This window comes from Eptatretus burgeri, chromosome 15, assembly GCF_056783735.1.
Source record: "Eptatretus burgeri isolate ZD-2024b chromosome 15, Ebu_testis_v1, whole genome shotgun sequence".
Lineage (NCBI taxonomy): Eukaryota > Metazoa > Chordata > Myxini > Myxiniformes > Myxinidae > Eptatretus > Eptatretus burgeri.
Window position 1 is genome coordinate 71,513,346 of NC_140975.1, and position 14,194 is coordinate 71,527,539.

At 45.7% G+C, this 14,194-nt stretch overlaps 1 protein-coding gene and 1 pseudogene across 1 annotated transcript; one reads left to right on the forward strand and one right to left on the reverse strand.

The window, feature by feature from the left end:
* Window positions 1-456: 456 nt before the first annotated feature.
* Window positions 457-1,554, reverse strand: LOC147012511 (ATP-dependent DNA helicase PIF1-like). Its single transcript, XM_085856392.1, has one exon. It carries the CDS (start codon window positions 1,552-1,554, stop codon window positions 457-459), a length of 1,098 nt encoding a protein of 365 aa, XP_085712518.1.
* A 1,402-nt stretch (window positions 1,555-2,956) lies between these two features.
* Window positions 2,957-13,101, forward strand: LOC147012512 (uncharacterized; annotated as a pseudogene).
* Window positions 13,102-14,194: the final 1,093 nt, after the last annotated feature.

Below are 14,194 nucleotides of genomic sequence, written 5' to 3' on the forward strand. Positions count from 1 at the left end.
TCATTTCCCCCCTTGAAGAAATGAACATTTACTAGACAACTTATCACCACTGAATTGCTACTTATTACATCGAGATCCTGGTAAACTCGAACAGCATGGCATACCGAATTAAACATCCTAATTACCCTTTGAATACATACCCCCCCCCCCCTCAAACGTAACAGTATGTTTATGTGAATGTGATTGTGTGTTTATGTAAATGTGATTGTATGTTTATGTGTATGTGATTGTGTGTTTATGTATTTGTGATTGTGTATTTATGTATACTAGCGATACCCGTGCACATGCACGGGATGCACCAAGTAGTAAGGTAACTATTTACAGAACATCCCGAAAAAAATGTTTCCCGTTGAAGGATGAAGATGGTCTGTCGCATGGGTGATGCACTCATGAATGTCTTGGATAGACCTTACCGGGGGAAATGTAACATAGAGCTGTCCATGTGAAAAGACATGCTCAGGAAGAAAAATACCAACAGTCCCAAATGTCTGCCCTTGAGCTTTGTTGATGGTCATCGAATATGCCAGCCTGAGGGGCAACTGTCTTCAACTGCAATATGAACGGCAGATTGACGTCATTGGGCGCAAGTTTAATCCTCGGGATTAAAACCCGCTTGCCACTTTGGGATGAAGATATAACTTCAGCATCTATGGAGTGATTGCGTAGGTGCTTGACTATCAGCCGTGTACCATTGCAGATGCCATTCCTCACATCTACGTTGCGAAGTAACATAATAATGCACCCAGGCTTCAATGTAAGATGGTGGGGCGGCATCCCTGAAGGAGTAAGGCTATTGAAAAATTCCAACGGATAACTGGCAGCTTCAGCATCAACATCACAAACAACCGAATCATCACTAAGAAAAGTACGTGGCTCACCAGGAACTGTCTTAAGGATGGCATCATTAAGCTGCAAGGTCACATCGTTTTTCGGAGTGAGAATGACTCTATCTTGAATGTCAGCAGCTGCATCAGGATACACAGATGAAACAATATCATCCGTTAAAATGCACTGATCTGGTATGTCAACCATATCAAGAGAGTTCAGTGTTCCATTACCTAACTGCAAAAGCCATTGGGCAAACTCTACTTCGTTCTCCTTTGCACGCATGTTGCGGATGAGGTGCACTGTTTCAAAGAAGCACAACAGCGGGGACCGTTTTTGACAATTCTCCACAATAGACGATCTTGTTCCATGTGGCACCACTGGTAGAACTTGTCGAAAATCACCACCCAGAAGGATGATCTTGCCCCCAAAGGGAACATCAACTGAGGTGATGTCTCGCAAACAAATGTCAATCGCACGCAATGCATGTAGTGGCGCCATTGATGCTTCATTGATGACAATGAGAGAAAGATCCCTCAATAGCTGTGCCTGGCGAGAACTCAGTTGAATGACACATGTACTGGTGTCTGTTATTGGAACGGGCAGTTTGAACAAACTGTGCACTGTCTGGCCACCCCACAGAAGTGTGGCAGCAATACCAGTCCACGCACATGCAGCCACCCTCTTGTGTCTGACTATGAAAGTAGATACCAATGTATTGTACACCATTGTTTTACCACTCCCCCCTGGGCATTCAAGAAACAGGGCATGCGCTGTTGGAGGAGATCCATCATCAATTGCACGTAATGCTGAAAAGACTGCATCCACTCAACGCTGCTGTTCAGGATTCAGTTTCCCAATGGATTCATTGCACATTCCTACAAGAGATCCACAGAATTTGTATGCGGAGTAACATTTGTCAGCTCTGGCAGTCCCAGATCTGTGCATTTAATTCCAGACTGGGCCAATATCATTTGAATGTCCGTCATAGCCATAGACTCAGAGTCCTCTCCACTGTAAGACCGTAAATAATCTTCGCACATGGCAGCTTTGAAGTGCTCCCAAAGTTCCGAAGGCCTCTGCACGCCACAGTGCGCACACAGTGTTGCAAAGAGAAAGCGCAGCTGAGATGGCATGCGGAACACAGCTGCTTCCTCCATGGTGTGTACCCACTGGCTGTCATCGGAAAGAAGGTTCAAAGCAATACATGCTTGATTAGTCCGGCAGATATGTGAAATATTCTGGTAGTTTTGTGCCTTTGATGATACAAGCATGAAATTTGGTACACAGTTATAGCATACCCTTAGGAAACATTTTGGATATAAGGACATTCCAGAATACCCCTAGGGTCAAAATGGTGGCCATTTTACAAAATGGCTGCCACGAATAACAAATTCTGCCTACAAGGTCAGCAAAGTCATATGTGCTTGGTGCAAAACACAATGTAGTGAGTATAATATGATTATTATCAACTAGTATGCACATGCTTCATTATCTACTTCATATTTGACTAAAAAATGCATCTACGGTGGTCTTTGAGGGACACAGATAACAGTTTACCATCGCAATAATGCATGGCTGGAACAAGAGCTCTGCAATATGATCATGCATGTGAATGTTACCTGAATATTGTTTCTGGAAATATAAATAGATCAAAAATCAAATTTGGTGAAAGGAACTTCGACTCCATGAATATTTCCATTATTAATTACATACTGGTAGCTGGCAATGTCACGATTAAATGCATAAATTTGCGAAATCGATATTGATGTACTCACTGTATTAATTTTCATGATTGCATAATAGAAATGTTCAAACTACAATGGTGTGTTCATATTGATTTGGGTTTAACATGGTCCTGTCCAGCGCAAAGAAATAATGTATGGTGGCCTATTGGGGACATCGAGTGACAATCACCCAAGATCGCCATTGTGTATATATGCATCTCCTCTGGGCTGGGGTTCGTAGTTGAAAACATTTTAACTCTGCTATTCTGTTTTCAGGTGATAACTCCACTGTAGTGTACCCAAAGACTAATCCCCTGCTTGGTGGTGGTTCTTCCCAATTTTACAGTGACTGATTGGTGGTGGTTCAAGACAATGGCCAAGCATTTCAAACTATTAGACCCCAGCAGCGAGGGCCAAGTACATCTGTTACATCAATTAACCAGACAGACTGGAACCTATGTGTGCTGTGTCAGATGGACACCACTGAGCCTCTTCATTGTCCAGCTGACTCCAAGCGAAGCACAGGAGGGTCTGGATACCAGACTCTGGCAGACAACCTCCTCAGGTTCAGTGAGATCGACTTCTTGCCAAAATCTCTCGACATGTCCCGCTTGGACGATCGTGAGGGTATTGAGTCCACCTTCCAGCACCACAGGGCTAAGTGGCATGATTCGTGCAGACTACAATACAACAAAACTCAATTGATTCGGGCAGAGAAGAGAAAAACAACCAGTGGGGATACCGAAGGCGTGACAAGAAAGTATACCCGTCAGAGTGTGGACCGCACAGAGTCACTGCTCGAAACGTGTTTCTTTTGTGACAAGCCAGCAGGTAATGAGTCTTTGCGCAAAGCTTCTACCTTTGACCTGGACAGACGAGTCAGGAAATGTGCTCTGAAAGTAGAAGACAAGCCACTTATTGTTAAACTGAGTGCTGGAGATATGATGGCGCAAGATGCCCTGTACCATGTGAAGTGTCTGGTTTCCCTCTATAACAAAGCAAGGGACACAAAGAGAACCTTGGATGACCAGGATGATATCAATCATGGCAGAGCTCTCAGAGAACTGGTGTCCTACATCGATGATGCCCGCATGGACGCTCTTGTGGCACCAGTGTTCAAGCTGGCAGACCTAACAAGTCTGTACAACAACCGGCTGAAACAGCTTGGAACAGTCTTGACTGGACGTGTTCACTCGACCAAACTCAAGCACCGGATCATGACATATTTTCCGGACATGGAGGAGCACAAGCCTGGCCGAGATGTTCTGCTAGCTTTCAACGAGGACATCGGATCAGCCCTTCACAAGGCCTGTGAACACGATGCTGATAGTGATGGTGTTCATCTTGCTAGAGTCGCGAACATAGTCCGAAGAGACATGTTGAAGATGAACACAGCCTTTAGTGGTTCATTTGACGCCCTCTGCCAAGAACAATCCGTGCCAACTTCTCTCGTGGCACTAGTTGCTATGATCCTGAATGGTCCCACGATCCAAGAGCAGTCAAGCCACTCATCTGGGTTCTGGGGGGTGGGTTCACACCGATAATGGCTGGGACATATACTGGACAACCCTCCCAGAGGCAACTGAGGCATGTCGGCAACTACTAAGGTGTGGCTGCAAAAAGGGATGCAGAGGACTGTGCAAGTGTGCCAAGGCTGCACTCCAGTGCACAGCTCTATGTCACTGTGGTGGGGAGTGTACAAGAGAGTAGAACTGGGACAAGAGAGATCACAGATGATAATTATGTAACATGTACACATGTATCCATGCATCATAGTAGACTCTGTTACCTGGATCTAGAGGTTCCACTGTATAATTTTGACTCTGTAAGTTGATGTTACGATCAAACAGAAGCACTTCCTCTGAGTTAAAGAGTGTTAAATGAACAACAGTCATTCCATGGTGTTTGATAACAGTTTTTTGAAGAGTTTGTTGTAGAAAACCGTCCAAAAGTCCAAAAATGCACCAAAAAAATGACCAAATAAATGGTTTATTCACGCTTTGTCATCTTTATTTGCTATTTCTTATTTGCTAGAATCTATATTTAGTTAAATAAAACCACTGGTATGCTTCTTAAATATAGTTGTATCCACATGTATCCTCCTTGTACAACACAAAATGGCCGCCATTTTGGCTCTGGGAAGAATCTGGAATGTCCCTATATCCAAAAATCTTTGTAAGATACTGCCCTAGCAGTGTGCCAAATTTCATGCTTGTATCACTAAAGGCACATTTTTTTCACATATCTGCCGGACTAGATAGAAAGCGTCATGTAGCACACCATCTACTGACCTCAGGTCTTCATAACCATAACCCCATAACCTTCATAAACCCCGCACATGCAATAGCAGAATGCGCAAGCAGGATAACTCTGTCAGCTTAGTTAACTGCATACATGCGAGAGATTATCCTGTCATCACCAAGCTTTCTGGGTGACCACTTTCTCTTGGACGACATGAAGATGTAGTTGCATGGTACTTCATGATATAACAACTGACGCGCTTCAGCATCATGCTGGTTTAACGCAAACCATGCTATCAAGTGGCTTGTGATAGAAGCCTCCCTATTCAGAGCTTCCTCTTCATGGCCAGGTGTGAAATACATTGAATTCTGCTCAGGAAGGTGAACAGGCAGTCGTATAATTGTATGCGACTGGCCTTGCAGACGGTATTCAGAAAGGCGCCAGAAAGCCTCTGGTGGACTCGCATACCTTGTGTCTCGGTAGTGCCGAATTTCATCATGATCAAGGTGGTCATTTTCGATAACTTTGACATTCGCGCAGCCGTGGCCTTTGTAGACATACTTGAAAAGGTATTTCACTCCGTATAGATAGACATTCCGTATAGATAGACATGCCTCAGCATTTATGTGGGCCTGGTATTTCTGACTCAAACGGGTTGTACGGTACTATCCATCTGTTATCAAGATCATGCCCAGCAACACGAACAGTCTTTCCATCATCGCGGCACCTGTAGACAGGGTAGCCATTGCCCGTAATAGCAGTTGCGTTACAGAATTTCTTAGGGTACTCTTTGGTGCACTGGCCAGCTTCCATACATACTGACTATGGTTTGAGGGTCCCACATGGACCATGAACCATACACGACTGCACAACATCAAAAAGCACCGCCTGAGTCACCTTGTCACGGATTTCAGCCGAAATCAAAGAATCAATGTCTAGTGGATTCCTAAGCTTGCTCACCTGATAAAGAATGATAAGCATGTGCGCATGGGGGAGGCCGCGTTTCAGAAATTCAATCACGTGAACATACGCAACAGGCACACCGAGGACATGTCTGTCCGTAATATCTTTCAGCAATTCTTCCAGGTGCCTCTTGAAGACTGGCTACCAGGTCAGGTCTATCTTGCGCATACTGGCACGGACCCAAACTGCCAGTGATCTCTTGCAGTTTTGGGTTACACGTAAAAGTCAAAAATATATCCGGCTTGCCGTATTTGCAGACTATTGCCAGAGCATCCTGGTAGTTCTGCTGCATTGCTCGTGGACTGCCAGAATAAGAGGACGGAAGGATGACAACTTTACCTGGCAATTACGTATGTGATGCACTTGCTGTGTGCATATGGTCCATCAAGCCTCTGTACTTTTCGACACGGAGGGTCGATTGATTGCGGCACAGGAAATCAAGCCTGGAGGCCTCAGCCTTAACATAGGCATCCACCAAATACTGCTGGAATAGTTTGCCAGAGCAATGTACAGGTGAGAATGGTTCTCTGATGGCAATTCTGTATGCATAGTATTGAAGTAACGTGACTGTCTGTCGTTTAGGTGTCCGCTTAGCTTCAACATGCAGAGTACCTTGAACCCAGCCCAAATCCCCTCTAGGGAAAAGCAGGGGGTATACCATTGGGTCACAGTTCGCAGACATGTAACTTAAGTTCGACAGCGGCCTGTCGCGGGGATAGATGACAATGTCATTGAGTACGGGGGGTGCACCATCATCACCAACAAACACAGCTGCGACCTCGTCATGTCTTGGTTCATTATAACGGTGTTGGTCATGACCATGTTGGATGACCATGCGAACAGTAGCAAGAGGTGTCCCCGAGATGTCTGCGCTGCCAGCCGTTTCACGTTCAATTTCATGCATATGTTTATATGCTACAGCGTAGGTGTTGTTGGTTTCCAGTACTCCTTGAATTATACCCATGGTACTTTCTGTGCACCCAGCATTGTGAGGATCTTGCAAACGTGCATCAAGAGCTTGGCGACCTTCCAGAATGTACATTTGCCCATACCGTGGCTTGACCCCAGGTGAGGGATGCAGCGTGTCAGCTTTGTGGTACACCTGGCCATGAATCCTGAAGCAGTATGTACCTGGAGTTGCATAGTGGTACACCGAAGCACTCATGCACGCAAAAGCAAAGGCGCTGTTGTACTGCCTGATGTTGTCTAGGAAGTTCCGAGAAGCAGAGTCGCCAGATGTAAGCAGCAGCTGGAGTTCAGGCGGATATGGGGAAAGAGGTGCAAGGAGGACTTTCCCATTATGGCAACAATTAAGTTTCTCTCCAGGAAAACGAAGTGCAGCACAATGTGGGCATTGGTTATCAAGCCTACCAACACAGAATGGTGCTACATCGACAGGCAATTCCCTCACAATGAAGATCCGCCTGCAAGTGTTAACAATTGCTGCCCGAGCACGACGCTGCCTGTCATACGCCTGCCTCCGGTGCCTTACGGCAGCATCCCCACCCCTTACCAGTCTAGGAATCTACAAAAGGAAAGCGAAAGACAAATGCAAGCAGGAACAGAAAGTGATAATTTGAACGTAACAATTACGTAACAACGCTCGCAACAGAGGTTAATAAATAATAATAAACTTTGTTGTGAGCGTTGTTACGAAATTGATTATTTCCCAGAATAATCGATATTCGTTAATAACCTCGTTTATAGCAGTACAACATAGCTGGTAGCAGACGACAGACCGTACACGGGGAATGACAAAAATACGCATTGTGCAAAATGCAAGTGGTACTATGGAACGCCAAGACTTCCCAAACATTCTCGGCATGTCCGCTAAGTGCCACAGCAATTTCATAGGGATGGTGTGACGGTGAGCCGAGTTTTTAGTGTGCAAGTGTGTTTTTGTAAATTGGATAGTGTGTTTATGTATTTGTGATTGTGTGTTTCTGTATACGTATATGATTGTGTGTTTATATTGTTACGGATCTGGAAATCATTTGCATTCAACATACAGGTCCCAAAAGTCAGTTATCCCGTTAAGTACATGTGTCGTCAGATCCCTTTCCTTTTGTCTTGTGGGAGAATAAAAAACGTGCGTTGCGACTTCTTTTAGTAAGATTATAAAATCTTTACATCTAACAACCAATAAGCCATCTGCATGACCCCTCGGCCCATCACCGTCCACCGCCAACGGGCTGCACCACCAACGTACCGTTGCAGCGTTATACTGTTACTCATCAAGTTTGACCCCGCGTGGAAAGAGCGGTTGGGGTTTCCCGGCAGGGGCCAAGGCCCCGCCTCGGAAAGGTGGGCCGTAAGACCCTATCCAATGAGGGGCGGACAGCAAGGCGTTTTTCGCCAAGAGCCCTCCTCGTGGTGGGAGGAGATATATCTCGGAGACTCTCTGAGTAACGAAGAGTTTTTCACGGTGGTTGGGTCAGGCAGTTTTTGGTTCACAGTGGCTGTGAGCAGTCTGGTTCGTTCTTCATGGTGGCTGTTACGGGGAGAGGAGTTCTGTGGACCCCGACGATTCGCCACACAAGCTCTGCCACGAGCCACGAGTCCCACACGTGTGACTGGGACGAAACCGACGACCTTTGGCAGGTGCCGCACTATAGAGCACGCTTTCCCTCTGACGACCAGGTACCCACCGAACTCTGACCCCCAGCTTGTCTCTCTTCATGCCGCGAGGGTCAAATAAAGACTCTGGGGTTTCTTTTCTTTTTGTGTGTGTCTGCGTGTGGGCCCGTCTTTAAGTAGAACTGAGTAAGTGTTTTTGCTTATTGTAAATATTTCCCTGCTTGCATATTCGCACCAAGTCTTGCCTTTGTCTTTATTTTACTGTTAATAAATTTATTAGAAATGTTCCTAGTCCATTTCTGTCCCTTCTTACATTGGTCCAGCATGATCCGGGTCTGAGTTTTGGTGGGTTTTTATCCCCGATAATCCGTTCATTCCAGCCCGCACGGCATTTGCAGTTTCCGCTCAGCTGCACCCGAACCGGAGTTGGTAGTTGGTAGTTGGAACTCTACCGCAGTCGGTAGAGTGACCCGGTTCGAGCAAGACGTGCCGAGGGCATGGTTTCCCCGGAGTCGAAATCGCATAGTTAATTAGGTAAATTGGTTAGAGACAAACAGAAACCCTATGCCACGTGGTTGAGATAATGGCGTCCACGGTCAGTTCAGCGACCCGCCAGCTCACGGAATTATCCGGAGCGACGGCCTACAATTCCGGGGAGTCTGACGGAGAAAAATATACAACTTTTAAAATGCCTCGTTTGATCCTAAAAAAGCAGTTCTTTTGTCACTAATGCTTCATTTCTTGATGCAGAGACCCTGAAGTTTATTTTGATACCAAGCAAGCACCAGAAAAATGCCAAGACTGACCGTACAACAACGGACGAAAATTGTTGAACTTTGGCACCAGACGAAAAGTGTCATACAGGTGCAACGTCTTTACTCGAGACATTTAGGTATCCCCTTGCGCCATGCACCAAACTTTCGGACAATAAAGTGCACCATCGCAAAGTTTACCAATGTGGGAACCATCTGTGACCTTCACAAGGGTCACAGTGGTCGGAAGAGGACAGGTTGTACTGAAGAAAATGTGGAAATGGTGAGACAGGCGGTCGTTCAGAGTCCAAAAAAATCAATTCGACGACTTTCTGCCGAGACAAACATTCATAAGAGCACCGTTCAGAGGATCCTTCACCAAGACATTCATGCCTTTCCATACAAAATTCAAATGGAAACGGTGCTTACTGATCGACAGAAACGCAAACGACTAGACCTTGCAAGTTGGTTCTCAGGAAAGTTGGAGGAAGATGCAGACTTCCTCAAAAAACTTCACATGACGGACGAATGCCATGCTCACTTGTCTGGGGAGGTAAACAAGCAAAACTTTCGGTACTGGGGAACTGAAAATCCTGTTAATGCATCAACTGAACTGGTGCCTCGATCTGTTCTCAAAGTCACCATGTGGGTGGCGGTTGGTTGGTATGGGATAATTGGTCCATACTTCTTTGAAGATGACCAGGGATGCACTTGCACGGTAAACCAGAGGAACCATCGTGAAATGATTCAGGAATTCTATCTGCCTGAGCTACGTACTCAGGCCCGTATGAGAAACAACCTGATCCAGATGAGAACCCAGTGGTTCCAGCAGGATGGGGGCACCACCCCATACAGCCAAGGAAACAAGGCGTTTTCTCAAACAACATTTTGAGAGCCGCTTTATCTCCCTCTACGAAGACGTTGAGTGGCCACCGTATTCCCCTGACCTTACTCCTCCAGACTTCTTCTTGTACTGGTGTACTGGTGCTCACACTAGTTCGGGCCTTACCCTCCCTTTTTTCATCCATTCCTCCACACAATTTCCAGGCTCGGCAGTGTGGCTCCATTAGCAGGTCTACACACCTGCAGCCTTACACAGTGGCATGCCTGGGATCCTTAGGCCACCTCCGAGCTTACCTGCTCCAATCCCAATTACGGGTGGAGCGCTGCTGACTTCCCTCCCCATTTCCCTTGGTTGGCAGTGCCTTCACTGCAAGTTGGTTCTACGTGTCCCTTCTCCATGGGTACATGGCCCATACACATACGCAAACTCTGGCCGACGGGCCTTCCAGTGCCCAGAGTGTGTTAGTCAACAATACATACCTCTCGTGTGCCACACTCCCAGCCCATCAATTCTAGTTGCACACCTGCAAAACACATTTTTCTACACATGGCACCAATTAAGCCCCTTAACTCATCTCCTAACTCGCCCCAGGTTTCCTTGGGCGGGACTCCCTCCCTCCCAATCATTCCTTCACGCCATTCACTCCCAGGCCGCTGTGCCACATTCATTCTAGACTAGAATTATTTCTCGAAAAGGGCCCTCCCTGTATGAGGCTCAAGAAGAATTTTTTTAGTAAAATTTGGGGACATGACTTTTCAACATAAATAAGGTATGCTGAATTCGACTAGCCCTGTTCCCAAGCTGAATTTTGAGCTTTTGACCATCTAATTAGCATAAACAAAATGGCTGCCAAATTGACAATTTTGGGCACTTTCTTGGGACAGGCAATACTATACCAGCACAATAGCAATCTATTTTACTTGTGAACAACTGTTAAGTTGTTAAGTTAACTGCTAAGTTGTTAAGGGCTTGTGTAGGCCTATACTAATGCCTCATTCTTGTTTGCAGGCTGCAATGGATCCCGTGATTAGCTTGAAGAGGCCGTCACCTGTAGACTACAGCCTGTGCATTTTCTGCCAAATGCATAAAGCCAGAAAAGAACCTGAGTGAAGCAACTGAACATGGACTCACAACACTCAGGAATGCAGCCTGTAGCAGAAAGAAGCTGAGGGACTCCAAAAATATAGACTTAATTGATCGTCCTGAGAATGCATTAGATTCTGTCACAGCCGTATCTTTTGTGTGGCACAGAATTTGCTATGCCCACTTCATGGACAAGAGTAAAACAGAACGTCTTCAGAGGACTCAGACAGAGTATTCAACAGAGGGAGCAGGTTGCAGTTCAGGTGTTCCAGGTGGCAACAGGCGTTCATTGCGAAAAGGTGTGCAGCCAGTCAACTGGAGCCTTTGCATTTTCTGTCAAACTGCAAATAAGAAGGCACGACTGATCTCCGTCATGACTAAGCAAATGAGTGATCAAATAATTCAAGCCTCACATCTTGACGACAAAGTTGGCCTTCGACTGGCAGGAGTGATTGACCTAATTGCAGCTGAAGCCAAATATCATCTGCCTTGTCTTAGCGCATTTAACAGGTCTACCTCCAAAACAAAGCAGGAGCCAGCAAATACACACCTTGCTATGATATGGCTTTGCCAAGAGCTCCATCAATCAGCTGACAAATGACATGTGATTCTTCTGGATGATGTATGGGAAAGGTATAAGGAGCTAGCTGAGGAATCTTCAACCATGATTCAGCCGTCCTATCAAAGCAGAAGAGGAACATTCAAGGAAAAGTTGCAGTCACAGCTTGGGGACATTTTCAATTTCTTTCAACCTCTTGACAGTTGTATATCAGAACGAAAAACCGTATTGATTCCCACCAAGAACCAGCCAACAGCAGTTTTGCAGATGAAGGCAGACACAGAGGAGAGTGAGGAAAAGTTAGCCTTTCCTAAATATTAGCCCCAGGATGACATTTTCCTTTCACTTGTTCATGTAGCTATGAAAGTCTGTGGCGACATGATGGAAACTCCAGAACACAAAGGGTTTTCTGTCAGTGAAGAAGATGCTATAGCATGCATTCCCGAGAGTTTATATATGCTACTGAGACTGATCGTCGTTGGCCAGGCATCCCTTGAAGATGATACCCCTGGGAACAATGAAGAACATGTCTGGAGCAGAGTTCTGAGTGTGGCACAAGATCTTGTCTACTGCGTCAGTGGTGACAAAAAATGGACTCCAAAACATGTTGGTTATGCATATACTCTTCTTCAAGCTACACGGTCAAAAGACCTAGTACGATTGTTCAACAAGGCAGGCCATTGCCTGAGTTATGAACAGGTGTTGTGAGTAGAGACTTCCTTGGCCGAGAGCACTCTCAAATCATTGGACAAAGCAACTGATGCCATCATTCCACCAAACATTGAGGCAAATAAATTCATCCACTACACCTGTGATAACATTGACATCCTTGATGAAACACTTGATGGAAAGAATACCTTCCGTGCAACGCAAATGGCAGCATGGCAACGAGGCCAAACAACTGATGCTTCTCTTAAAAATCTCGAGCTATCCACAAGACATACTTTGATTGTGCCAAATGGCCTGGAGGAGCTGCATCCTGTCAGTATAACTTGTGGAAAATGCAAGCCAGTATTCACAGCACCCGTCGACGAAGCCTGCTTCAGCAAATCTGAGGAGGACAATGAGTATGTAAGACAAGCAAAAGCTACAGACCTAACTTTCTTCTTGCACCATCAAAATTCAGAGATAAAACCTTCTTGGACACGATTAAATCAGTCATTGCCATCAGAGGAACCAGAACAGACAGCAGTAGGATATTTGCCTATAATCCTTGCTCCCGCTCCCGAGTTGGATATTTTGAAAACCGCCGTGAAGAGTTGCATGGCAATATCTTCAAATTTTGGACAGGAACATACAGTCCTCACAGTCGACCAAGCGCTGTACTGCAGACTTATGGAGCTAAAGTGGTCTGTTCCAGAATACCAGGATAAGTTAATACCTCGCCGAGGTTGGCTTCACGTATCGATGAACTTCCTCAAGGCCATAGGAGATCATATGAATGGTTTCAGACAAGCTGAAGTGTGGGTGGAGAGTGGACGACTCAGGCAAGGCACTGTGGAACAGGAAAGGCATACAACAAAGCTATGAGGGCACACAAACTGACTTTGCAAGCTCTGTGGCATCTCCTGATGCCAAGCCTTCTCTCCTTTGTTGCAGAGGCGGACGAGGACTGCCATGCTTGCATTTCTAGGATGACTTCTGATGATGACCCACAGAAGATTCCAGAACTGATAACATTTCTGGACCAGGAAAAGTTCAGGAAGCTCCTGGATGATTTTGTTGAGAGTAGATCTGATGATGTGAACTTCGGCTTCTGGTGGCAATATATGGACATGGTCGCGAAACTGCTGCAATACACTCGAGCTCAGCATGATGGCATCTGGGATCTCCATCTTTACTCTTTCAGTCTGATGTTGCCCTACTTCAAGCGGTATGACCACCTGAACTATGCACGATGGGATCCAGTGTATCTAGTGGAGATGCATCAGCTTCCAGAACCTGTTTTAACAGAGTTCCAAAGAGGCAATTTTGTAGTCAAGAGATCTGCTCACAAGTTCAGCCAAGTAGATCCTGACCAGGCCATGGAATGGATAAATGGCACAGGCAAGAAAGGAGGTAGTATCATTGGTATCACCAAGATGACATCAGCTCTGTGTCGGTGGACACTCTCCTTTAACCTGAGATCTCACATAGCAGAACAAACCCATGGAATGTACAGTCTCCACCGTGGGAGTACAGACCTTCACAACGAAGCAACCAAATCACGACAAACGAGAGACAATGATGACGAGAATTCTTTACTTTCCACTTTCCAGGGATTCAGTGTGTTCTCATCTGTATCATATCCAGGTACGTTGCAAAACTTTGCTATGAAAGACCCAGCAACAGAGTCAATTCAAGAATCACTACTACGTGCCAAGGAGCTTGGACAAGAAGAAGTCAAGAAATTTGTTCAGGACAGGTTGATCGTGGCTGAGCAATGTGATAAGCCACATGTTTCAATCCATGACCATTTGCGCAGGAATAACGCCCCAACATTTGCCACTTTATACGAAGTGGTTAAACACAAAGGACAAAGACAAGAAAACCTCTAAAAGTCCCCTCTAAAATGGGATGGAGACTTGGGGAGTCAGGACTGCAACCCATATTGTTGGCATTAAGTCCTATTCCCGACAGTTGC

Bases quoted from the DNA above. Each gene is read 5' to 3' on its own strand.
- LOC147012511 (XM_085856392.1), bottom strand. From the start codon at position 1,554: ATGGTGTACAATACATTGGTATCTACTTTCATAGTCAGACACAAGAGG.